The 27,268-nt window shown below is 39.7% G+C and overlaps 1 protein-coding gene across 3 annotated transcripts in view; it reads left to right on the forward strand.

Annotated features, from left to right (window-relative positions):
• The window catches only part of LARS2 (leucyl-tRNA synthetase 2, mitochondrial), a 118,552-nt gene that overhangs the window by 35,246 nt on the left and 56,038 nt on the right, over nucleotides 1-27,268 (forward strand). For 2 of the 3 annotated variants that reach the window (XM_067561728.1, XM_067561730.1), the window contains exons 6-9: nucleotides 15,329-15,418; nucleotides 18,049-18,192; nucleotides 25,400-25,507; nucleotides 26,243-26,281. In XM_067561728.1, coding sequence (XP_067417829.1) covers nucleotides 15,329-15,418; nucleotides 18,049-18,192; nucleotides 25,400-25,507; nucleotides 26,243-26,281 — 381 coding nt within the window. The remainder of the gene's footprint in view (nucleotides 1-15,328; nucleotides 15,419-18,048; nucleotides 18,193-25,399; nucleotides 25,508-26,242; nucleotides 26,282-27,268) is intronic. The other variant, XM_067561729.1, reaches the window with a different exon arrangement.

Consider the following 27,268-nt stretch of genomic DNA (forward strand, 5'->3'; position numbering starts at 1 on the left):
TGTGAACAAACATGGTAGACCGCATCATGTTAAAAATACATCATGTGATAAAAGACTGGAAATGTCTGGATTTATCTGGAAGCAAAGCGTACTCCTTAGCAACCCTTAGAATAGCCAACTATGAAGCCCTTATCGCAAAATACAATCATACCAATTACTCCAAATTGAATGATTTTATTGTATATATTCCAGGAGACAAAAAAGAACAATTTCAAGCAATCATGGCTAAGAGTCAGCTGCTGGTGAGGACAGCATTGCAAGCTTCCCTAGATGCGTCTGACCCAGTTGCTCATTCTATATCTACAGCAGTGGTTATGTGAAGAGCATCATGGCTTCATCTCTCTGGCTTTCCTAAGGAGGTGCAAGCCATAGTGGAGGATCTCTCCTTTGAGGGATCAAAATTATTCATAAACAGGACAGACAAATCCCTCCACTCCTTAAAAGATTCAAGGGCAATGCTATGATCTCTGGGAATTTACACCCCTGTACAAAAGAAAAGACCCAGTAATACCACACAACTCAGAGATCCAGACCTACTTCCTTTGTCCCTCCTCAAAGACATTGACCAACAAAGAAAAAGGCAGAGGGTTCCAAAATACAGATCACCTCCCTCACATTCACCAATACCTACCTCAAAACAACAATTTTGAGTTTTTGGTCGAGGCACTGAATTAACACCCTCAGCGTCATTTGCTTCAACAAACCAAATGTCTCCATCAGTTTGGTGACTTATTCCTTTCCGCCAAATGTGGGAGAGAATAACCAGGAACAAGTGAGTGTTAGAGATTATCACCAGCATATATTCAATCCACTTTTGATCACATTTCCAGTAGCCAGCACATCTGCTCGGAGATTAGAGGTGATAGAGACTCTCATGGTGTGTACACTCCCTTTACCATTTTTTTTCCAAGGACAAGGTCACATTACGACCGCATCCGAGGTTCCTACCAAAAGTACCTTCACCTTTCCATTTGAATCAACCTATACACTTCCCATCATTCTTACCCAAACCTCACCAGGATTAAAAGAAGGCAACTCTTCACTTGATGTCAGGAGAGCATTAGTCTTCTATTTAGAAAGGACCAAGCCTTTCAGAAAATCTACAAGACTATTCCTCTCCATTGCAGACAGATCTAAGGGATCCTCGATATCGAAACAAAGACTCTCAGAATGGATATCTGATTGCATCAAATATTGCTATTATCAGTGTAACTCTTCTGCCAGTTGGGGTTGGCAGCAACAAGGGCCAGGTTCGATATCTAGGGGTTCCTTTTCAAACTACCACACAGAACTGGCTTGAACCCCCACCCAGTAACCTGGGACAATTACACACCACCCTCGGGTGCCTCTAAAAGGCAATACTTCCCCTCTTGCAAGCACAGAGTCTGAATGTACAAACGAAACTTATAATAAAAGTAGGGAAGTTAACCCAGCATTAATTTGGGAAAACATCACGAACAGGATTCATAAACATAAAATCATGAGCAAAACACCCATCCCAGAGTATGTTGGGCAGTGTCCTTTTGCCTCAGATTCTTGAGTCTAATGTGCCCCTCCCTTCTCCCTCCACCATATCCCACTCACAGTTGTTGTCCTTGGTCAGTGAAGACCCAGAGTTCAGAGGTGAATCTGTGTGAGCTCAACTCCTAACCTGGAGTGTGTGGGGGGGGAGGGGGGGAAAGCACCTTGCTTGCTCTGCTGTCCAAGTACTTGCTCTGGCGTTATCTGGCCTGCCAGCTGCTCTCCGTTCCGATGGCCGCCCTGCTGGCTGGTCTGTTCCACCGGCCACCTTGCCTGCCACTTTTCGCTCCACTCTGCTTTTCGCTCCACTTTTGCTGCTCTGTTCTGCACCCTCTGGGATGTCTCGAGGTCCCACTTCTTAACACAGTCCTCAGTGATTTCAGCTGTTAGTAGGGGAGCCTCAGTGCTGGTGGAGGCTGGACAGTCTCTTTCATCAGAGACACTGTCCCAAAGCAGGACTAATGCTGAGGCCTGGTTATCAGTGACTTCAGCTCTACTGGTGTGCAACAAGGCTCTCAAGTGAGTCTTAATCAACTCTGTTATTACACAGTGGAGCGAGGAAGGGTCAAATAGTGTCTAGGACCTTTAGGTAGGGCCCACACTACCAGTACAAGTATCTGTTGTACCATCCCCTCCCCAACCCACTCCCTCTCAACTCCACGGGGCTTTGAAACCCACGTCCCCTGCCTAACGAGTGCCGTTTAGTTGAGGATGAGTCCCTCAATCAGAGTATACCAAGCACGGTTCTGCTGTCGTTGATTCAAATAATAACAAACCTTTATTACCTCTGGCCCAAGTGACTTGTGGTCCAGCACCAGCCAAAAGCCCATCCTTCCAACTGGAGCACTGTTTTGCAGTCCCTAAAGTGTGAGGTCCCTATAGGAACACTAGTTGAAGAAAAAGAGGTTACTCACCTTGTGCAGTAACTGAAGTTCTTCAAAATATGTCCCCCTCTGGGTGCTCTACTACCCACCTTCACCTCCTCTGCTCCAGAGTTCTTATTTGTGAGCTCCACAGTAGAGAAGGAACTGCGCGTGGTTTGGCTGCACAGCGCTATATAGCAGCCAAGCATGACGTGAGATGGGGAGAATGTATTTGCGGCCTAAATGGGCACTGCTACCAAAAATCTCTGATCTTACGCACAGGGACGCAAAGACAACTAGAGTGGAGCACCCACAAGGAAACACATCTCGAAGAACCTCAATTGCTGCACAAGGTGAGTAATCTCTTCTTTGCTGTTTCACCTAAAGCAACTTCCTGAGGAGAGCCAGGTTTTGGGTGTGTTTAGAAAAGCAAAAAAAAAAACAAAAACCCCAAAACACCTCACCTTCCTTTTGCTTTAAGAAAAATCTTAATGATGAGAGAGAAGACCCTGAAAACCAATGCAGAGCATTACATGTCTCAGTCTATCAGAGAACCAAGGGTTCAAAAGCTGCAGGTTTGAGAAACATCATCTCAAGTGTATGTCTATACTAGAAATGTAAGTCGACCTATATTAGGTTGACTTACAGCCACTTTAGTAGTTACTGTGCTGGTTCATGCCCACGCTACTCTCCTTGGGTCAGTGGTGCGTGTCCTCATCAGGAGCGCTTCCACCGACCCAAGGGGTAGTGTGGGGAGCTGAGAGCCCGGTTTCTCAGCTCTCCTGGCAGCTCCCTGCTGGGAGCCTACTGCCCCACAGGTTCCCAGCAAGCTCTCCCATCCGTGTTCTCCCCCCCACCCCAATTCTATGCTGGGTGTCGGGGGAAACTGCCTAGGGCTTCTCACCCTCAGGGAGCAGTGTCCAGCAGCCCCGGCTTCTTGACCATCTCCACCCCACCCCACCCCCAGCCGCTGTAAAATTGACACGTCTCCTTCAGCTCCTGGCATGGAGAGTGAAGGAAGGGGACACCTGGGCTTCTTGCCCGAACTCCCAGCCCTGAGCGGGGCCCAGCTCTCCAAAGAACCTGGGGGGCAGTTGGGCTCTAGCTGTCCAGCTTTCTTATCAATTTCACAGCTCCTATTGTGAAATTGCAAGACAGCCAACAGCCGATGTAAGGGACACTGCATCACCCTAACTACACCGACATAAGCCTTATGTCTCTCGTGGAGTTAGAGTTACCATGTCGATGTAGTAGGGCACTTAAATTGGCAGGAGGAAGACGGTAGTGTAGACACTGACATAATTAGGTCGACTGACCTAACTGTGCAGTGTAGACCAGCAGAGATTGGGGGTATGTCTACGCTGTGGAGTGAAGTCAATTTTTAGAACTCAGAGGAGCGTGATCACACCACACTCATTGCGTCGGGAGACTGTGTCCCCACTAGCCATGCTTGGGTCAACAATCAAAGCAGTGCACAATGGGAAGTTATCCCACGGTGCAACTAGCTGCAGAGGCTTTTGGGAAGCTTATTGTCCTCTCATGATGCAACGTACTCCCTCCCTCCCCCCTTCTTGTCCCAGTCCAAACAAACAGACGATCGCCTTTTCACACCATTTTTTCAAACCCTTCACTCTCTGCTTCACGCATGCCATTGCCTGAGAGGAATGGAACCGACTCAGCTCTGCACTATTGTTGTGAGCATCACAAACACCTCATGACTTATTCTGCAGTATTTTCAGGGGCGAGACAGGAGCCACAGTGCTGAAAATTGCTATGTTATAGAGGCCACCTTGCTACAAGCCATAGAATGAAAAAATTCTTGTTCACTGCAGGTTCATCTGCAGTTGCTGGAGCGCCGCTTCTGGTCCTGGGAAACAAGCAGTGACTGGTGGAATCGCATTGTTATGCAGGTGTAGGTTGATAAGCAGTGGCTGCAGAACTTTTGAATGCGAAAGGCCACTTTCTTGAACTTTGCAGAGAGCTCTCCCCAGCCTTGAAACGCATGAATATTCATTTGAGACCAGGTCTGACAGTGGAGAAGAGAGTGGCCATCACTCTATGGAAGCTAGCAACACCAGACTGCTACGGGTCAGTTGGGAATCAATTCGGAGTTGGTAAATTCACTGTGGGAGCAGCTGTGATACAAGTGTGCCAGGCCATTAATAGACTTCTGCTATGAAGGGTAGTGACCTTGGGAAACATGGAGGACATAGTGGAAGTCTTTTCCGCAATGGGGTTCCCAAACTGTAGGGGGGCCATAGATGGCACGCACATCCCTATCTTAGCCCCAGACCACCTTGCCACAGAGTACATAAATCGAAAGGGATGCTCAATGGAGTTGCAGGCACTTGTGGATCACAGGAGGCACTTCAACAACATCAATGTAGGGTGGTCTGGAAAAGTGCATGAAGTACACATCTTTAGGAACTCAGGTCTTTCCAAAAAGATGCAGACGGGCACTTTCTGCCCTGACCAAAAAATAGATATTGGCGATGTTGAAATGCCAATAGTGATCCTGGGGGATCCTGCCCACCCTTTGCCCTCCTGGCTAATGAAGCCCTACACCGGGCACCTGGACAGTGACAAGGAGCGTTTTAATAATAGGCTCAGCAAGTGCAGAATGGTGGTGGAATGTGCATTTGGATGTTTAAAGGTGCACTGGCACAGTCTGCTTACTAGGTTAGACCTCAATGAAAAAAACCAAATAGTTATCTCTGCCTGCTGTGTGTTCCATAATGTCTGTGAGACAAAGGGAGAAAAATTCCCATTGGGTTGGGTTGTGGAGGCAGATAGGCTGGCTACAAATTTTGAGCAGCCAGTTGCCACTGCAACACTGAGAGCCAATTGCAGAGTGCTGCGCCTTAGGGAAGCATTGAAAAACCGCTTTTGCCTTCTCCCCAACTTCCCCTTCCCCCACTGATCCATTTCCCCCCCCCCCCAACTTCCCCCTCCCTTTATTCCCTTGTTATCAATAAATAAACAGCAAAGACAACGAGAGTTCTGTGGCACTTTAAAGACTAACAGATTTAATATTTGGAGACATAAGCTTTCGAGAGGCTAGCTCTCTTCTTCAGATGCAGTAATACAAAAATAGGTAACACAGAGATATCATATAGGAATCCAAATGCCACAGAACTCTCGTTGTCTTTGCTGTATACAGCTACCCCTCTGGAAATAAATAAACAGTAATTAATTGTGAAGCAATACTTTTTTTTATTGGTGATCCTTCGCTGAGGGGGGAAATGGAATATAATTGAATGTTCCACATGCATTGTGGGGGGCCAGGGATACAGAGCCCATTTTGGCTGTTCACACATGAAAGACTCACACATTCCCACTCCTTAAAGAGGCCGTCACCTCTTTCTGCTCCCCTCAGTCAGCGAGGAGTGCAGCATGTACTGCACCCTGCTCAATCTGCTCCTAGACCGCTTTGGGGTAGGGCCTAGGAAAGAATGCGTTAGCTAAGAGTTTTGCAGGGGCTGCAAAGGGAGTCTGTCTTGCTGCTGAGCTTCCTGAAGCTCAACCAGATGCCTCAACATGTCTGACTGATCATGCAGTATATGAAGCATCTCTTCTTGTGTTGAACGCTCATACTCCTGTGCTGCCTTCCTGTTGTCCATGTTCAGTTTGTCAGATAATGAAATCCTCCACGCTCTTAGCTCTGTGTCAGCAGCCATGGAGGCGTTCATTATCTCATTAAACATGTCACTCCGGTTTTTTTTTCCGCCTTTTTATCTGCAACAGGTGCTCTTCAGGAGTATGAGATGGTGGTGTGTTGAAAGCCATGTTGTCCACTATGAGGGAAGCAAAGCACAAAGTACCCATTGTTAACTCATCCCATGGACGAAAAGCAATGTTACAATGTAAAAACTAACACCCCTGAACATTCCCAAGGGAAGGCTACAACCGCATACCATTGTCTAACTATTGCATGGGTCAGAATACTGTTCCAGCCATGGTAAGTAAGGGGCTAGTACATCTGTGTTAGGGAAATCCCTGGTGCCCATGCAGCACAAGTCCATGCTTCCTGGAGCAGCATGGATGTTGGGCTCCCAATTGATCAGGCTTTTAACAGGTGGTAGAAAGGGTGAAGGGTGAGTACGAGTTAACTGTCTATGGAGGAAAAAAATGGGAACCCGTTTCTGGATGCTCAAGGCCCATAGCAGCAACGTCCTGCTTAAGGGACTTGTGGTGTGCTGAACCAAGAAACTGAAGTTTGCAATAACACACACTTTAAAAAACCTTTGTGGGCGGGGACTGTAAATATGCACCATCTTCCCTAGGAAATCATGAGTGATATCAGCCCACTGAGGGTCACACAGGCAGAAAGGGAGGATTTGCTGCAAGCATCTGGCTACAGGCCTAGCCCTTATGCTGCTATGCTGTGTTCCGCGATGAGGCCTGCACAATTAATAACAGAGTGATGGGGTAAAGTGTCCTATCACAGTGGAAGAAATAAGGCTGCCCTCCCAAGAAACCTTCTGCAAAAGATTGCAGAGTACCTACATGAAAACTTTCTGGAGATATGCATGGAGGATTCTCAGAACATCCCTGTGCACATAAATAATCTTTTCTGGGATGACCCCATGCTTAAGTACGAGGCAGCACAGTCCCACCGCCACACGCACCACATTTTCCTGCTGGCACAAGATTCTGGACTGGGTGTATAACCAAAGACATGCAATTTGTAGTACATATTCACTAGAAGTGCCTTCCCCAGCATCCTGGTTTCCTGCTTCTGGGTGAGCTGCTCCTGTGTTGCAAACAGCTCCTGGCTTTCAGGGAGAAGAGATTCCCCACTTGCCTGCCCCCTGTTCTCCTCCTCCTCCTCCTTGTCCACAGACTTGTCCTCATTCATGCTGGCCTTGGATTCCCCTGAGGTATCAACGCTGCATAGTGGTGGGGTCTCTGCTGAGAATTGCATGCAGCTCCCTGTAAAAGTGGCATGTTTTGGGTGAGGAGCCAGAACGACTGTTAATTTCCCTAGTTTTCTGATAAGCCTGCCCCTTCTCCAACATGCCATGCCACAAGATATCTTCTAGTAGATATCCAAATTTCTTTTGCTTGCTCAGAGCTGAGCCAGAACAGATGCTTTGTCCCACAAATCGATGAGATCCAAGCATCAGGTCGAGTCCAGACTGAAGTGCATTTGGGGTGTGCAGTCACCATGATGAGAGAGCTGCAAGCTCTCTCCATTCTGACCAAACAGGAAATGGGAATTCAAAATTTCCTGGGGCTTGTGGGGAGGAGCTATTTACTGTTTACGTGGCCACAGTGCAGCAAACTATGAATGTGTAGAGTGGTCACAACAGAGCATTTTGGGATACCTCCTGGAGGCCAATGACATAGATTTACGTTGCACTCTGCCTACGCTGATGCTCATTCGATGCACAGAATTCGACTTCAGCGCTATGCTACTTTTGGAGGTGGTTTTAAGTCTAATTTTACCATGATTTAGGTTGGCGGAACTGACGTGCCAGTGGAGACACATGCTTTATGTGGTCGACGTAAGCCGCATTACGTCGACCTACATTGTCAATGTAGACCAGGCCTTAAAGAGTCAAAAGCATTGTAGACATAACTCCCTTTCTATCTTGGGTTCCATCAAAATGAATGCACATTCTCATCAAGCCTCCAATTCACAACTAGATAAAGTATCAAATTGTAACTCTTTATCTTGAGTATAGTTTCCATGCAAACTTGATTTGTGAACCATTTCAGCCTCTTCATGCTGAAGTTTCATATAATTTTCATGTAAAGATCATGTTCTTTTCCTCCTTATTGTACATTTTTAAAAGAGATTAATTCTTTGATATTTTTCTGTAGTTTGGTCATTTTAAAGTGACCTCTTGTTTACTTCCTGAAGAACATTTAAGAGTTTAACAGTATATACAATATCAGCTAATTTTCTTCTCCATCATGTTAATTGTGTCCTTATATCCTTGTTAAAGATTTAGGGTCACATCTTCAACTAAGTCTGCATAGTTCTATTGATTTCAGCTGAGGATCTGGCCTTTATTACTCAAGCTGGCCTACTTACAGCTGTTGGGTTTCTAATGTAAATTTAATTTTCTGAGATTGTAAACCATACTAGAAAATGTGAATGAAATGCTGCTGTTGAAATGTTTGATAACCAATCATGCTATATGCAGTTGAATAGAAAAGGAAACTTTTGACATTGCACAGCTTTTAAATAAGGAGTAAAATAGCTCAGAGAGTTGTGTTCTGCTAAGATATAAACAACACATGAAAAAGTGGGTTGCAAGTCCTTGAATGCAAATGTTTAACTGCTAGGAAGGAGATGTAGTTTGGTCCATTGCTAAAGATCTGTGAGAACCAGGAAATTATTTTACTTCCAATAATCTGGTTTCTACTTGGGTATCTGAAAGACCATATGGTGCCCAAATGGGCAGATAGCATATTCAAAACTGTTTAATTTTTTAAAAATATTTTGGAGAAATGGGTCCAGGTTAATTTTTTTTGTTTGTTTCCTCTTTCTTAATAAGAGTAAGTGCTTGTACAGTGTGACTGTCTTGATACTTGGATGTGCTAGAAAATAGTGATTACTAATAAATTAAGAAATGGGTTTCCTCTAGTCTAGTTATGTATTATTCACAAATCCTAACTGGGCTCACAGCAGGAACAGCTTTCTCTCTCAGGCTGCATATATTGCTGATATTAAAAATAATACTTGTGGACATAGCTTAAAGGTAAACTTTGAAAGTTTTCTCTCTTTTTAAAAAGCAAACTGGTTAAATTCATAGTTCAGTAATAGAAGATGGTAAGTGTATAGCAGACTTTAAAATGACAGATGATTATATTATAAAACAAGGCATTTGAAAATCAGTTCAATCTTTATTTACGAACTGAATCTTGCATCCAGAATTCTTTAGATCCTTGCATATGCAGCAACCTTAAATATGAATTTCCTCTTCTTCCCTTGGTACTTGTAAGCTGGCCAGAATTTTGACCTCGGGCTGGACTTTAAGGGTATGTCTACACAAGGATAAAAGACCCATGGCAGGCCTGGATCAGTTGGCAAGGGCTGTAGGGCTAAAGCTTGCTGTGTAGACTTTCAGGCTTGGACTGGAGCTCGAGCTCTGGGACCCTCCTCTCTTATACACACCAATTTTGAGCCCCGTGAGCCCGAGTCAGCTGACGCAGGCCACCCATGGCTATGCCGCAGGTCTTTTATCCTTGTGCAGATGTACCCTAAGTCTCCTCTCAGAAACCCTAACTAGAGTCAATAGCTCCCAAAGCTGCACTCAACTTTAAGTTAGCAGTGCTGTTTATTCACTTAAACTGAGAATATGTTTACAACAGAATCTTTAACTGAACTTCAGACAGTCGTGGTAAGGTGCCAATTAACTGATTATACTAACTGCTCCTGCATAATCTTCCCTGGGTGAGAGGGTGTTGGGCATGCAGGGCCTAAGAAAGGAAATTCCCAGGTCAGAATACATTTTTTTCTTCCATGTCCATCAGTCTTAACAATGGTATGTTTGTAGTACTGAGTATCATCCCTGAGATGATTACTACATTAACTATAGACAATGCTAAAGATACTTTTTGGGGAAAGTAACAGATATATTTGTGACTAGCCAGTTGACAAAAAGAGGAACGGAAAATTGAGAAAGAAGAAGGGGAACCACTCCCCTCGAAAAATCTCATCAAATAACCTGGTGTTATTTGTCTCTAAACACATGCAACTGGGCAGTATTTCATTTTTGTTAATATGGTGGTGTTTTTAACATGTATTCTATCTCAGAAAGAAAAATGCTTATATTCTAATAGGTCAAAACACATTCACCTGACCTGCTTTGTGATATGGAATTTTTTCCCTATCCCACCCCAAACAGGCAATTGTGTGTGTGTACTATATACTGGAGAGCTGTGCTCACATGCGAAGGAGCTAAATTTGATAGACTACAGGAAGAATCTCATCTTGTAGTTTTGCAGGCTCATTTTATGGAAGCTTTTCTGGCTTCTTGTATCAGAATAGACCAGCTGAAGACCATCAAATCTATGCTGGGGTCATTTGAGGCAGCACAGATAAAACCTTTAACAAACCTCCATCTTTAATGAAAAAAGTTAACGAACCAACAAAAAAAAAAAAAGGACACTACCTACTACCAAAGATAATTTTAGAGTTTTGTAACCAGGAAATATGAAAATTTTTCCTCTATAAATCTTAATGTGTTAATCTAAAGGCAGAAGAATCATGTTTTCAGATTGTTTTGGGGGATGCTGTGTATAAGAAAGATGACCATTTGCATCCTTGTTGCTACCACTGTTATACAGTTGCAACAAATCTTGTACGAAATATAAGATATCAGTGGAAAAGTTACAATCTGTCAAGTATGATTATCCTGGTTAAATCCATTTATAATCTTTATATCTGAAGTTATGAATACTGGTTGTGTATTTGGATCTGAAACTTATGTTGTATTCCTGGGTGACACACATCAAATGGATTTACATCAAGGCTAGATAGCTATGTGTTGATAGCCCATTAAGGACACTTCACTCTAACAATGGACCATCGAAGAAACTCATCCTACCCAGATAGCTCTTCCTGCAGACACCTCAGACTCCAAGGGGCCAATGCCGACCCCCTGTGCTTCAATAAACTATGTAAGGACATGTGATATGCTCATGTGACCCTGGACTTAATCTTGGGCCAGTAATTTTCCACAAAAGGGACTGTAGGCTTTGTTTGGGCCAATGAAGTTCCATGCACATAGTAGAAGATATAAAAAGGCACCTGAGACATCTCCATTTTGTCTTCATTTACTGCTTCATTTCTCTGGACTGGGTTTCTAACAAGGAAGCTTTAAATAAGGACTGATGACGCTCAGTCTGTTTGGGTAATTCCAGAGAGACTTATGCAAGCTAGTTATATATTCCATCACTGCTACGATCCTGATCTCTGAATACTGAAAAAATCACTTGTAAGTATATGATCTATTAACCATTTATAACTCTCTTCTTCTTTTCTTCTGTTATTAAACCTTTAGTTTTTAGTTACTAAAGGATTGGCATCAGCGTGATAATTGGATAAGATCTGAGTTATATATTGACCTGGCTAAGTGGCTGATCCCTTGGGATTAGAAGGACCCTGTATCTGATTAAATTGGTTTTCAGTAACCACTCATAAAGTGCAGTGTCTTGGTGGTGAGCCAAAGACTGGAATGCCTAAGGAGGCTGCATTTTTTATTTCTTGTTAACCAGTCTGATGATATAGACGTTCACTTTTGTTATTGGCTTGGTGTAATCTAATGATAGAATAATCATCAGTTTGGGGTGAGTCTGCCCTATTTCCCAGCAGTTTGCCTGGAATTTGGCATTCTCAGCTGTGACCGACTGAGGCAGAGTGACAGGTGGTTCTTGGCTTAGCAGCAGGGACACACATTCTTGCTGATCTCAAACCTTGTTCGTTTTTTAGAAAGTCTCTTCATGATTGACTTGGTAATGATGTTGTTGCTCTATCTTTTTTATTCTTGACATGTAACTTCAGTCCTCTGTGGTTATAATATTAAATACATTATGGGTTTGACTGATCTCTTTGCTGTTGGGTGATCTGAGAGCAAATCATTTTCAGTGATGATATTCTACTTCATCTCCTCCTGAATGACAAGCCAGGTCACACCCACAGGAGAGAGTACAAATGAGATTCTGCTTGTACCAGTGAGTTTGTTTTGTATAGTTCTAAGTTTGCTAACTTATACCATTTTAAATTGAGAATGTCATCTCCTGTAGTTTCAAATGATAACCTTCCCATCAGGATCAGAGATGAGTCTCTGTCCATTTTACTACTTTTATCTCAACCTTTTTTGATACTTGTTTCAGTTGGTTTATCGATGGGAGGCTGTTCTATCCTGATATTGTCCCAAAAAAAAAAAAAAAAGTACTGATTTTCCACTTAGTTTTTCACACACATTGCTGAAAAATGACCATAAAATGTCTTTCTTTGGTCTTCAGAACCTTATTTTTCGCGCTGAGACATATTTGCACAAAATGTATTAATTGTTCATGGCTGCACGTCAATACTGTAATGTTACAATGGTAGAAAATGAATGAAATTATGCTGACATATTTCAAAGGCCTTTGAATGTCAGGTGATATTACATACGTTGTGCCACAATACTGTAACTTAACGGGGAATCTTACAGTACATTGATGCTCAGAAAAGAGACTATGAAAAACACAATATGTAGTCCATGCTTGTTGCCATTTTTAGGAATTCTTGATCAAATTTGCTGAGTTTACAAGTGAAAAGTTATTGGTGTTTTTCTAATTGCCAACCTTAAAATCTGAAAGTCAAGATATGTTCTTTTTGGCTTAGTGACCATTGTGGGAGTCTGAATGGAATCCAGCTCACACTTTCATTGTTGTGCTGTTTCCGCAAGGCTAACAGAAGGAAAAATAATAGAAATATGTTTGTGTCCCTTAAGCAAGCACACAGCAGATCTGTTGCACAAGAAGATACCATTTGTATTGTTACCCTTTTTCACCCTGATTCAGAGTTTAAGGACAGAATTCTTTTCCTGTTTTAACTTTGAGCCAAATTTGAAAAGCTGGTCATGCCACTGAAAATGTGCTTGTATCCAGTGCACCCATAATCCATTGCACAAATAATTGGGATTTGCATGCACAGTTTTAGAAAATAAAGCTCTTTAGCCCACTTTAATATTTTTCCAACAACCATTTAGCCCTTTAGTCCAGGTTACTGAAACGTTTTTTGTCTTTGAAGCTTTTTTAGAACTAGTATTTTACAAAATATTGGACACTATAAAGAGTTTGAGTCTACTGACTAAAGAGTTTTTGCATAAGTATTTTCAAGTCTACATTTTAAACTTTTATTTTCCAACACCATAGTCCATCAGGAGAATGATTCATAGCTCCTATTAGTCTTGCTACATAACACAAACATTGAAGTCTGAGTTGCACACATCTCAAGGGATGTGTTTCTATATCATATATTAAAAGTGCAATGTGCTTTTCCTAACATTTCTGTTAATTTTAACCATATTTCTTCAAATGTGTCAAAGGCATTAATCCAGAATGAGGCAAATCTGTGGCAAGTTAGAAGTTTTTTAAAATAGACTGTTTTTATTCAACAGAGCACAAAAAGTATCTGAAAATTGTCTTAGGTGAAAAAAAAATGCTGTCCATGATATTGTCATCTGCTCTCCTCTTATCTTCTACCTTTCCCCTGTCTTCTTATGACACCTGGCCTCAATCTCACTTTCCTCACATTCCCCAGCTCTGTGATTTCCTATCTGACCCCTGAGCCTTATTCCTCCTTGCTGTCATCTTCTTGTACGACTTTCAATCTTAGATCACCTTGTCCATTAACCAAAATGGTGTCTTATTTGACCTTATCTTCACTAAACATTGCTCTCTCTTTGATTTCTCAATACGAGATCTTCTCAGCAACTGTCTTATCTCCTTCAACATTGCATGCCCATCCCCTTTTCCCACCTCTCCACCATGCTCTTCCAGTCTGTGAACATGCACAACTTGTCAGCTCTCTCCTGTTCTCTCTCCCTCACTTCCATGGTTCCCTGCACTCCACTTTCTCCTCTACCCTCAACTTTTGCCCTTCTCTTCAAAAGTAAAGTCCACCTGTCACCTTCTGGGGTGCAATCCAGATCATCGAGGGGTTGTCACCACCTGCCTTGCAAATTGGGTTCCTCATAGTGCTTTGCTGTTGTAGCTCCCATCTTGGGCTATTCACAAATGGCCAAAGAGCATGCAGGTCATACCCCGAGTATCTGTATATACTTGCAGTCCTGATCCAGCAACTCTGACTCCAGCAGCTTGTTAGCAACACACCAACCATACTTTGGCTTCCAGCAGCCTTGGTTACTACTTGCAGGGTGACCCCAACACACTCCCAGTCCTGAATTTTCCCGAAACGTGTGTTCTGCACTGTGCTGCTCTCCCCAGGACAGTTCAGATGTTAAAGGTGTGTTGCCCCTGTAAGGGGTCAATATGCGACAGTTTGCTACTTTAACCGCAGTTACCAACCAGTTCAGTTTAATCACAACACTGGATTAGTTTAGATTTATATAACAAGTTTATTTAACTACAAAGAGAGATTTTAAGTGAATACAAGTATAAGGTATTAAAATCAGAAATAATTAGAAGAGAAATAAAGACAAAATACTTCCTAGTAGCTAAAACTTAACAAGCTAGACTTGGTTTAAGGTAAAATCTTTACCATTGGTTTGCAGCAACATTGCTGACCAAATTCTCAGATCAGGAATTCCTCCAATGTCAAAGGGCTGGTTCCTGTGTCATCTTAGGAGAAAGAAAGAGAGAGAACTTGGGGTGTTTTTGTCCCTCACTTTTATAGTCCAGTTACCCTTTGAAATGCATTTTCCTGACGGTTACCCCTGGAAAAATGTCCTCCTTGCTGTGAGGATGGAAACATGGGAGTCTTGTGGTGCAAGAGGTTCCATGTTGTTGTTTGCTAAAATGCAGATTGATATGTTCCTGCCCCCCTTCGTTGCTACTTGACCAATGATTGCCATTCAACATTGATGACACCTGGCTAGAAGTATCAGCTTGTCCTTTATCTCTGAGAAACCAGTTTACCCCCTCTTGCTTCCAATTTCTCCAAGGAAAATCAACCAGATCCACTATGAACTCCCTTCCATCCCACCCCATTGGCTGGAATAGCAGCACTGTAGAAGGTGTGTTGCAGCTCCATAGGTTGGCTGTGATTTGGGGGCATTGACTGACATTCCCCCCCAAACCGTGATTTCTCTAAGTTTGCATACATGGACTTTTCAGCCATAGTGCACATTTTCTAAATTAATTTAATACAGTACATATTTCCCCTACAGGCTGCAATTATTCATGTGGTCTGTTACATCATAACTCAAACAATTTACTTAACAGGAAGATAATAGAATTTTTTTTACTTCTCTTTACAGGAAGTAACCACTTGTTTGCCAGAGTACTATAAGTGGACACAGTACCTCTTTATTAAGTTATTTGAAGCTGGGTTAGTCTATCAAAAGGAGGTAAGTGCAAACTTTGACCTATACAATTAGGCATATACCTTAAACTTAATGTCTTGAGTCACTCATGCTATAGATAACTATCTTTCAGGCTCTTCAGTTTACATTCATTAAGGGGACAGATATCTGCATTACAGTTTTTGTGCTTTGGTATCACTGTAAAAGAAAATGAAATGTTAATAGATAACTATCTTCCACTGTTAGGTACAATGGCAGGGCAAATCCGTGATCTTTACTGTCAAAGGGGTCTACAATGGCCCTATATGCAAATACTGTGTTTGCAATATGTTCTGGTATGCCAAATGAATTATGTGGATTGAATTAGTTTATTTCATGACTCTTGATGTCATAGGCTTAATTAGGGTTCTATGCTCCTCCTAGCAAAGTCATTGGAAGATTTGCCGTTGATTTAAATGGGATCAGGATTAGACTCTTCAGTCTGTGCTGACGCCAGCTGTGCTGCGCTGATCTTCATCTCTGCCTCCAGCACACTTGAGATATGCCTTAAACAGTATTTCTAATCAGTCTGAAGTATCATTTGTTGCAGTTATGAACCTGGGACTTTGCTAAGGCTATAAGGGTAATCTTGAGCGAAGATGGATGTAGAGCTCCATTCCATGACTGAGTATGCCAGACCCAGGAATTACCAATTTACCCATTGTTTAATTAGTCTGGGAGCTGGAGTCAGTGAAAATTAACAGGGTCTGTCTCTGTCTTTCAGCCTCAGTAAAGAACCCAATTTATATTAATCACAACAGAGTCCTGTCTCTTCTCTATAGTGAGAGACTCTGCATGAGTTCTGAACACTAGTGGAGAGGATGCAATGGTGAGACAGAAAGGACAAAACAGCTTTAAAAATCCCCTGATTATGACTTTCAACTACTGATTTACATGTGTTATTTCTCTCTGGTTTTTTTTCATTGATTGTGATGGGTTATCCGTTGGAAAAATTCTGAATTGTGTGGTAGTGCTAATTAACACCATCATCTCCTGATGGTTTAATCATAATTCAAGATTTCAGCATATATGCTTCCCCATCTCAATGTCAGCAAAACCACAATCATTTTATTTCTTCCCAGCTTTGAATCATTTACAGTATTTAACAAAAGAAAAATCGTTTCTAATGACACTGCTTCATTTTGGCTTTTTAGCATTTTATTATTTTTTTAATATTGTCTGTTTTATGTTAATGAGTATTTTATTTTAATTTTGCAGTGGCCTAGTCATCTTGTTCAGGAGTGCTTTATAAATAAAATGTCACTATTTTTAGAGTTAATTTTACAATGTGCTATACTATTATTTAAGATCTGCATTTTGATTGGCTTTGAAAAAGGATTGTAACAAATTAATCTCGCATGATATGAAAATAAGTATCTTTTTAATTAAAAAAAAAAAGTTAGACATAAAATATAGCTGAATCACATTAAGCATGAGTTCCTATGAAATACTATATTCATGTGGGCTTGATTTGGAGATCGGAGTTTAAATTTTTCATTAAAAAAAAACTATCTTTAATTCATTCTTTCATTATTTATATTGTATAAATCAATGCAGGCAATCAGATGATGAACAAAACGTCACTGTTAATAACAGTAATATTCCTAAGGGGAAGGGAATATGTAAAACATTGTGGAGCAGAGCTATCTTTCAGTTTGACTGTAAGTCACTTTGAATAGCTCAGCCAATGTTACTAAATGATACTTCAGATTGATCTTTGCAGTTGCTTTTATTCTTTTCCTGATATTTAAATTTCCGTTCAGATTTAAAAAAAATAAATGTCTGATGATATTCCTTTTTAGCATATCTCTTTCATCTACCATGCCATAAGATTTTTTCAATTTCTTATTATAAACAGTCAGCTAGAGGTTCCAATCTTTCAAAAGTATGCATGTCTGTTTTCCCAGGGATAACGTACAGTATTTGTGATTTAGCCCAAAATACCACAAAACACCAATTGCATACATGTGATTGGGGCTAGAATTCAACACACGTTTTCTCCACTGTAACATTTTGTTCTTTCTAATTTACTTGGATTGATTTTAAATAGGAGAAAGTGATATCTACAATAATGTAAATTGAGTAGTCAAATTCAGTGCAGGAAATGTTAACTCTGTTTAACTTACTTATTTACAGCTGACCAGTATTATTTTTTTGAACATTTTTATATGTGACTCTTCATCCTCTCAGGTTAGAGCACCGTAGCTATAAATTTTCCTCATCCTTACCCCCAGAGCTTTTGGATCAATACCAGACTATTTAACTTCAGATTATATTCTTGCTCTGTAGAGTCAATGAAAATGATGTTTAGTTGTGGTGTTACTTCATTACTGAAGATAACAAATGTCCTTGGGTCAGTATACCCCCTGCTAGAACAATCAATCCAAGGACGTGTCTTAACTGCAGAAAGACAGCAGGCTTCATTATTGACCTTTGAGTTCTGAAGAGCACGGCATCCAACAGATCTTCAGTTGAGTCTCAATTCATGGAGATGACACAAATGGACATGTTTATGCAGAGATCATGGGGGCCTTGGAAACTGTTTGCACTGAGTATTGTCAGTATCTGAAAGGTTAGATCCATTTTTTGTGACACACATACTAAAACTAGTATTTTGTTGCCTGAAACATCTTTAGGCCGTGGTTAATTGGGACCCAGTGGATCAGACTGTTCTAGCAAATGAACAGGTGGATGAAAATGGCTATTCATGGCGTTCTGGAGCGAAAGTGGAACAGAAGTACCTCAGACAGTGGTTTATCAAAACTACTGCTTATGCAAAGGTGTGAGTATGAGGTTTTTGGACATCAACCCATAAAATATCTCTTCAGCTCTTCATCAGGCTAGCAGGAGAATGTGTTATTTGTGCGCCTGTGCACACACACACTACTACTCCCATTTGCCTTTCTCCTCTTCTGAAGTAAGAGATCTAAATAACTGGTGTAGGAATCAGCAGTGGAGGAGTCAAAAATGGGAACAGCTTCTTTTCATCAGTAGCTACTATTTGTTTATATCCTGTTTTTATTTTTTCTCATATATGGCCGATCAGGAAGATTAGGTTTGCATTTCACCTGTGCTTCTTATAGGTAAAGGATCAATGTTTAAAATATATTTGAGTTGAGTAACTCTGAGTCTCTTCTCTCTTCATTTATCATGTGAATCTTCAGTTAACAGGGTCTGAATCATTAATTATTTTTTTTAATTCTTTTTCCTCCTTGAAGCTTCTACAAAATATTTTATCATTACCCATGAATATAAACAACCAAGGCACATATTGTAGGTAGATCATCTTTCTATTTATCCATATTCCTCTTTTACATCCACTTTCCCTCTCTGTTTTACTATATTTCTCCCTTTTTTCTTCTTGCTACTACTTTTGCTTAACCATCAGGTACATACTTAAGTAACCCACAAAATAGAAATCATGCACAAAGAGTCAATACTGTGTTATGCAGTCACATTGGCTGTTGTATTAGTCAGCTGTAATTTGTTTATGCACATAACATTTTTAGGCTTCCGGTATGTCAGGAGAGATTTTTTTGGTTTGTTTTTGAATTGGCTATTGTTACTGCGCCTATATTCATTCATTTCTTAAAATAAAGAAAACAAAAATTGAACAAAAATGCTATTTTCTCATATGGCAGTTCACCAATGATAATACATTTTCAAAGGCAGAAAAGAGTGACGGTGTTTTAAGTATGTAGCAGGAATCCTTATTTGTTAACTGCAAATACTATTTTAAGTAATTATGCCCATGTTGTCCCATTTTTCAAAACTATTAGTAAACTTAACACGCTGACAAGTAACTTTTATAGATTCTTCTTTTAAAAAGTAAATTTTAATTAGCTTTTTTGTTTTGACAGATTTCTTTGGTAAAAGTATAATGGCCTTAACTGATGGCATTATTATTCAAATTGTTATCTGTGCGTTTTAGAATCTTATACTGAAATATTTAGTTACTATGGTTACTCAGCTAGGGCTGTATGCAGATTCACTGAAAAAGCTATCTGTTAATATTAGTAATTTCTGTATACAACTTAAAATGGTATAGTTATTTTTTTTGCACAGCCAGCTAACTTCTTAAATAATGATATGCAAGGTTAACCTTTGTTAGCCCTGCCCTCTCCTAAAGGGGTGCTATGAAAATGTCAATAACATTTTGATATTTAGTTTTAAAAACTCCCCACAAAAAACAGAAAATGGATCCATTTCAAATGTTGCAAAACAGAAATAACTCTGAAATTTGAATTTTTTTCATGAATTCATATTCCTGTTTTTTGTCCAGCTTTAGGGTAGTATATTTATACTTCATTTTAAAAGTGTGGGAATTGGCAGGAGACACAAAATCCTGCCACACTTGTTTATAGCTAACACTCAGAACTGTTCTTTTTGCATTAAACAGATATTTCTTTCTGCTCTTTCTGTTAAACAGATATTTAGAGGCAAATCCTTCCCCTAGTACACAGGTTGAGTATGAAGTTTTGGGCATAGCTTCTTACCCAGCCCATGGATGGGGAAATGGTCAGTGAAGGGACCTACCAGCTCAGTTGCAGCTTTTCCCTTGGCTTGCCCTTACACCTAACAATCCCTTTCTCACCATTGTAAAAGGAAACCCCTCAAAGGATTCTAGCACACAGAAATTTGTACCTTCTGGCCAGTGTTTAGGCATTCAACCCTACCAACACACACACTTTGGAATCCCATGAATTCCACTACTGTCCCTCCATTTGTCACTTTTTGTGGTAAAAAGCTAAGTGGGTGTCACTGTGAATATATTCATGGATGCATATGGTTTGTTAGAGTGCATAAATTAAACCTCAGACATGAAGAAAAAGACAACTGAGGAAGAGTCTAATTTGAGTGAGGCAACAGAAGGAAATATTTCAGTATTATTAAATCCCAGATTGATTTGCCTTTAGAATTAGAATCCTGTGCTCCATGCTGTTAAAACCAAGGACAAAAGAAATCTGGAAAAAATATCACATTCCTTTTTTTAAATGTGAATGCTTATTTCCCACTGCATGTTTTTATCTGCCAGTATTTAGAACAGCATTTCATGCTGAAAAAAGTGAAATTTTTGTGTGTGATGTGCACAAATGGGATTAATAATTAATGCAAAATCCTTGCAAGGAGAGAATGCTCAGATTAAAAGCAAATTCTGATTAATTTGTATTAATGGTTTGTTATGCCACAGAATAATATTACAGTAATTTATTTGTCACCATTAGTGGTGACATCAAGCATGGGAATGTAGGTCCAAATACAACTAATCTTGTGTGTCCTGGTTTCATATTTCTTGAATATTTTTCTTGTTTTATTTCTGTGGTACTGCACAGAATGGCTACCGCCTTACTCCACAGGAAAAGAAAACCAAATACTGCCTTTTAGTGGAGAAGGGATCTTGACAGTATCTTACCTAAAGTGCATAATGTAAGGTAAAGGCTCAGAGTTGTGAAGAGAATAAAAATGTTGGCTTTTTAATTTTTCACTTTTCACTCTTGGGGATTTTATGCTTTTATACTCAAGGTTCTGTGTCATACTAACAATCCCTCTGGCTGAATGGGACTGATATAAATCCCTTTGGAGCCCTTACTCTTGAATCATATAAAGAACTGTCTCCTACATAGGGGTCAAGAGCACTGACTTCACAGCTCTCTTAGCACTTACTAATGCAAGGAATTAACCCATGTCCCCCACATAGCAACACTTGTAGACAATCCAGGCCAGGCTGATCTTTTAGGCTTAATAAAAATAAAGTGTAGCATTAAATGCTACAGTACTATAGATATAAATTCCTATTACACGACAGTAACTAAAGCAGTGGATTTAATTTTTTTAAATAGAAGCAATTCATCTATTGGAATGCTTACAGTCAGATTTGCAGAAATGAGAGTGACTGTTTTTCAGTTTTCTCCAAGTGGTACATTTTAGTATATTTGTGACTAAAGAATACAGGAAAAATTCTCTTCAATGACACAAACAGAGAGAGAGCTGAATATTTTAGTAACTTAGTTACTTTGTCTTTTGTAACTCAGTTATTTATCTCAGTTGTATGTATCTGGTCAGGCAGCAGTGTTTATTGACAACAAGTTACAGAGTATAGAAAGAGGCAAAAACTGCTGAGAATCAAGGCATTTGCCAGTGAGCGCTTGAAGCAGTTAGAGTGCCTATGTTGTTATTGCTCCTTGAGTATATATATTTTTTCAGGATACTTCACATATGGGAAATAAGATTTAAGTGTGACCTATAGTAGTGTAGAAAGAGGCAATTGAAGGTAAAGAAATAAAATAAGAGATTAAAAAAAATAAAAAATCCAGTTCTGTAAGGAAAAAAAAGCAAGACCTGAGTTGGAAATACTTCAGTAGAGCACTATATAGCTGAGATATGTAATGTTATCTTTATTTACCACATCTTGTTGTATGTTAAATTTTATCAAATGACTTCCTATTACCATCTTAATATTTGAATTGTATTTAGTTACTCTATTGGGAGTATCGGTAAGTGTAGGTAAGAACTTAAATTTGCGATCTTAAATTTAACAGATCTTGGATACACCCATGGCTTTTTGCTAATATGATTTCAAACCCAGCACTATTTTGTATTTAAATGTCAGACATTTTAAGTTCTCTGTACCCTGGCTTTATTTGAATAAATTGCTGTATGTAGGCTCTATTACCGTATAATTATTGGATAGACATTGCCAAAATTTGACCTGGCTTTACACTGACTTTGTTTCAGCTTAAGATTTATTCATGCCTTGCATTTTCTTTGTCAATTATTACAATTCTTTCTTTTACAATCTGCTTAAAATTGCTACTTGTTAATCTTCAGAAAGTCCTAGAATGCTACTACTCTCTTACTTGAAAGTGGGGTCATCTCAGCCCAAGAGAACAGTCTCACTGGCTTTAAATCTGCCCTTCTGATTTCCATAACCATCCTTGGACTTGCAGTATTCTAACTTTTTTATCTCATTTACCTTCTGTTGTACTGACACCTCAGTTATTCTGTTCCTCCTTCCTGGAGTTTGAGAGTTGTTCTTTTTCTTGTGGTGCGGTAGCTGTTTTGTAAATTTCCTTCCCTCTAGGCCAGGAAGGGAGGGGAGTGCCATCTAGAAAGAAAATCTGCTACTTAGTCTCTTTAAGTTTCTGTTTTAAAAGCTTCCTCTTAAATGTGAAGATGGAATTTATTTCCCTGACAGTTTTATTCTTCTCCATTTCGCAAATAGTATTTTCTTTTTTTCATATATTGCAGAAGGCAGTACGATAGCTGTTATGTTTATTTCTCTGTGTGCTGGACCTACTACTGGTTATTTCTCTAGTGTTAGCTAGTAGCTAGTTAACAAGTTCTACAAACCAGTTGGCTTCAGTGGGACCTATACACCTTTTTTGAGGGCAGAACTTGGCTCCGTGTTTAAGGAATTGCAGCAAAATGAGCAGTGATTTTTTTTAAGTGTTGGCAGCAAGAATAATGGAGTTAATGATATTTAATTTTTTAAAAGATATTTTGCATTCTACAGGAAATTTCACACCAGATTATATCAGTCATAATACCAAGAATGTTTCAGGTCTAACCAAGTTAGACAATTGTCTCTTTAAATGAAATTTTATAGCTTTAAATATATATTTAGAACATACAAATATATGTATACACATACTTGTGATTTTGTTTGTGTGTGTGTGGGGGGGAGAGATTACAAATGTATGAAACATATTAATAAATTGATAGCATTTTAGGTGTTTCAATATTCTGTCTCTGACGAGTTTCTAGGATCTTCTGTGTCTGGTTGGAATTTGAAGTATGTAGTTTATTCGACTTCTATCTTATATATGTTAAATTAGTTTCTTTACAAATCACGAATTTTTCCAAGAAAGCTTTAATAAATGTCTGCAAAATCATTTCCCTACCTGTCTAGCTTCTTCCCTCAAAAAATATTCAGATCATGTCCAGCCCTGGAAGATGCTCTCATTGCTCAGTCACTTTTTCTGATCTGGTGCTGATTATTCTTTATTATTTCCTTTTCCTCCCCCAGCAGTTGTAGGTTTGTTTCTTCCATCGTTATCCTCTTCAGGCTTGTGAATGTGATAATTCTTTAATCTGTCCAGTTCTCGTTGGTAACTTATTTATATGTCTCTTAGGGCTGGTCTACACTACAAAGTTAGGCCACTTTACCTACGTTGCACAGGGCTGTAAAAAATTTCATGCTCTGTGTGATATTATTAAGCCGATCTAAGCCCCAGTGCAGACACCGGCTAGATCCTCAGAAGAATTTTTCCATCAACCTAGTTACTGCCTGTAGGAGAAGTGGATTTGCTATAGCCATGGAAGAATCCCTTCTGTTGTTGTAATAAGTATCTATTTGACAGTACTACAGCAGCATTTCTAGTGTTGGAATACCCTTACTCTTGATTTGTATTTCTTTGTTTATTCTGTTCTGTGTGTATTTCCAGAACACAGTTTAACCTTTAGTTACATCCTTAATTATCTTAGGCCACTTAACCTTTCCCCTTCTGTCCATTCTCTTTGCACTTTTTCACATTTAATTTTACTCACTGCTTTGTTTCAGACTTTACTCTGCTGATGTGTGATGCCTTTGTTTTCCCTGCTATTTTGGTGTCACATCTAATTATGGAACTAGCTTTTGGCCACATTTATTTAGATTTTCCCTAGGGTTCCAAATTGTGCCTTCTGTGTTTGAAAATAAAGTGAGGAACTAGAATTTTCAAACCTTGGTGTCTAAAATTACACACCTAAATCCATCTTTCAGGTTCCCAAATAAGTTTCTTGATTTTCAGTGGTGCTGTGCACTTGCATTTATTTAATCAGGAGAGTGAAGAAACTAGTATTGCACTTAGTTGTAATTGACACTTCTTTCAGCATCCAGTCCATCTTAATTTTGTTGATGAAAATTTCAGAAAATGTTTAAAAAAAAACATTTTACAGAAATGTCTTCATTTACTTAAATGATTTTTTAAAAAAGTGAGCATATTAAATGAGTAAGAACTGATGAGTATCCAGTTTAAGATATTGCTATAAGGTTATCTTTCTGTGAAATATCAAGTAACATTTAACAACATGTTAGTAATGTACTTGTAATGCACATTTTTACCTTTGTAATACTATGTAATTAACTATTTTTGGTTTCTACTAAATTTCCCAGTGTAGGCCTCTCAAGTTATTAGGGCAATGCCTTAAGTACAAAGAACTGAGAATGGTGATTACCTGTTTAGAAATTTTGAGGGCATTATTTTTGTCTTTTCACTGTGTACTGTGCAGGCACACACTTATGTGAAGAAGTTTCTGTGCTTACAAAGTGTCTATGGCTATGTCTTCATTGAAGAATTAACTCTAGTTATTTACACTTGAGTTAGTCAAACAGAGTGAGAGGGTATGTCTCCACTGCAGTGCAAGCTGGTGCTCAGACCCAAGCTCAAGCCTAACCCTCCTTCCGTCTACTCACAGATATCTGGCTCAGACCCAGAGTAATAGGACCCTGCAAGGATGGAGGGTCCAAGTCCAAGTGAATGCAGGACCCAGGGTTTGAGCCCTAATGCTTTGTAGTGTAGTGGTGTATGTATGGGTCATCAGTGGCTAGTTGAGTTTCACGAACAGAATCACCCGGTTCATCTGCCATGTCTGTTTCATTGTCAGCCTCCTCCTGCTGCATTATTAGCTCTGCCAGGTTCTTGAAAGACATGAAATTGGGGGAGCTGTAGTATAAGAATGCATAGGTTATGGGTCTATTCATAGGTTAAGGGTCTATTAAAGGAGTGGGCGAGTGAGGTTCTGTGGCCTGCATTGTGCTGGAGGTCAGACTAGATAATCATAATGGTCCCTTCTGACCTTAAAGTTTGAGAGTCTATAATGTCTTGTTCCTGTTTTTACTTGTGCAGGCATACTTCTGTGACCCTTTTTTAAATTGAATCCTAAAGTGTTAATATATGTGTTTTAATATATGCTAGAGTTCCTAATACCTCCTTTATATTGTGTCAGGCCATGCTTGATTCTTTGTCTGATCTCCCTGAGTGGTATGGCATAAAGGAAATGCAAGCAAACTGGATAGGTGATTGTGTTGGATGCTATTTTGACTTCATGTTAAAGGTGAGTCAGAAATTTGACCATCCCTTTCTTTCTGTGGATTATGCAAAATCACTGAAATGCATGATGGGATTTCTCTTAATATCTAGAACAGAGGTTCTCAAACTGGGCGGGGGGTTTCCTGGCTGGGGGGGGGACGGAGTGTATTCTGAGGGGGGCATGAGAAGCTTTAGGGAAAAAAACTTACTGCACACATTTACCCACCGCCATGAATAACTAGCCATGCTGATCCCTCCAGACAGATCAGATCCTCAGCTGGCACTGTGCATTAGACTCAAGATGGCACTGTCCATTTGAACGGATTTCTGTTAAGCTTGCATAGCATTATACAAAGTCGTTGCCATCTATACTTTAGTCCATTTGCCATGATGCGGTGTGCACATTTAATTGCAAGCATCGATCACCAAGGCAGTTTTGCTTTTGCTCTTATTACAATGGATCGTTGGCTCTGTTTCAATCAATGTCATGCTGTTTTTCATATTTAGTGAGAGTTGCATGTTGGTTTTTCTTTATTGGTATATGTAATTGTGTTGCGGGGGAGGGGGGCGTAAACTACTCCAAAGAAACTACACAAAGAAGGGGGCGCAATCAAATAAGTTTGAGAAGCGCTGATCTAGAAGATGTTTGAAAGGTAAGTATACTATTACATATTGTTTTATAAATATATATGTTTATTAAATGTAACACTTTTCATTATTTTTATTCCTACTACACTATAACATTCAAAACTCATTGAAGTTTTCCTGCAGAAACGTTGTGGCAGACCTTAATATTTTTGTAAGTGGACCTTAGTTAATAATCCAGATCTATGACTGACCAGAATTCACAATTCTAACCCTAATCAAATCTAAATGTGAGATTACTGAAATATATCAGGTTTAATGGGAAGCTAATGTCATGAGACTACATTTAGTCACTGGATGGAGTAAAAAACCAGATATTTAAGGTTAAGATAAACCAGAGAGGACAGGCACGTTGAGCTGTGTTTCTGAGTGCTCTCATACTGGTCATATCGGCTTCTTGACTCACATTTAAAAGCTCCAATTCTTCATTGTACTGGAATTTATTAATGTGAGAAAGGTAGTAAAATTTTAGTAACTTCTCATTAGCATAAAAAGCAAGAAACTGAAATCCTCCACCAGAATTTGTTGTACGAGTTTAGCAGTTTGGAACCCTGTAGCTATTCAGTCTGTGTCCTAGAGAGTCCACAAAGCCCACTGAAGAGTGCTGAGAAGTTGTACAGCTCTAACTTAGTAGTCCTTTCATCTCCAACCATTCCCAAGTAAAGCCAGTTGTATCAAGCATAAGTGTGTTATTAGCTCTTAGGACAATAATCGTATGAGGCTATCACTCATTGTTATCAGGACCAAAGAAAAGCCAGTAGAGTTTTGCAGCTGAGTTTTTAAAACTATTTTTGGTTAAATGCTTTGGGTACAGAAGCTTTCTTTGCTCAATATTTGTTTTTCTTCCTCACATTGAGTCCACAGAGCCCAGTCTGTCAACCCCCATGACCACAGAAACTTTTTAAAGCAACAGGGGTTGTTGAGGATGTGCACACACACTCTCAAACCCATAGTTATCAGTGTATAGCAAAAGGGTTTAGGACTCAGAAAAACAAGACTCTCTTCACTACTACTAGGGCCATAGCCATAATTTTTTAAAATAAAATCCTAGATTCTGGAGCACAAGTCTGTGGTAAAGGATAGGTTATACGGTAAATTCTGTAGCCACAAAATACACAGATCCCTGAATAATGCTTACTAT

This window comes from Emydura macquarii, unplaced genomic scaffold (genome assembly GCF_026122565.2).
Source record: "Emydura macquarii macquarii isolate MOO-44397 ecotype Brisbane River unplaced genomic scaffold, CSIRO-AGI_Emac_v2 contig_2422, whole genome shotgun sequence".
Taxonomy (NCBI): domain Eukaryota; kingdom Metazoa; phylum Chordata; order Testudines; family Chelidae; genus Emydura; species Emydura macquarii.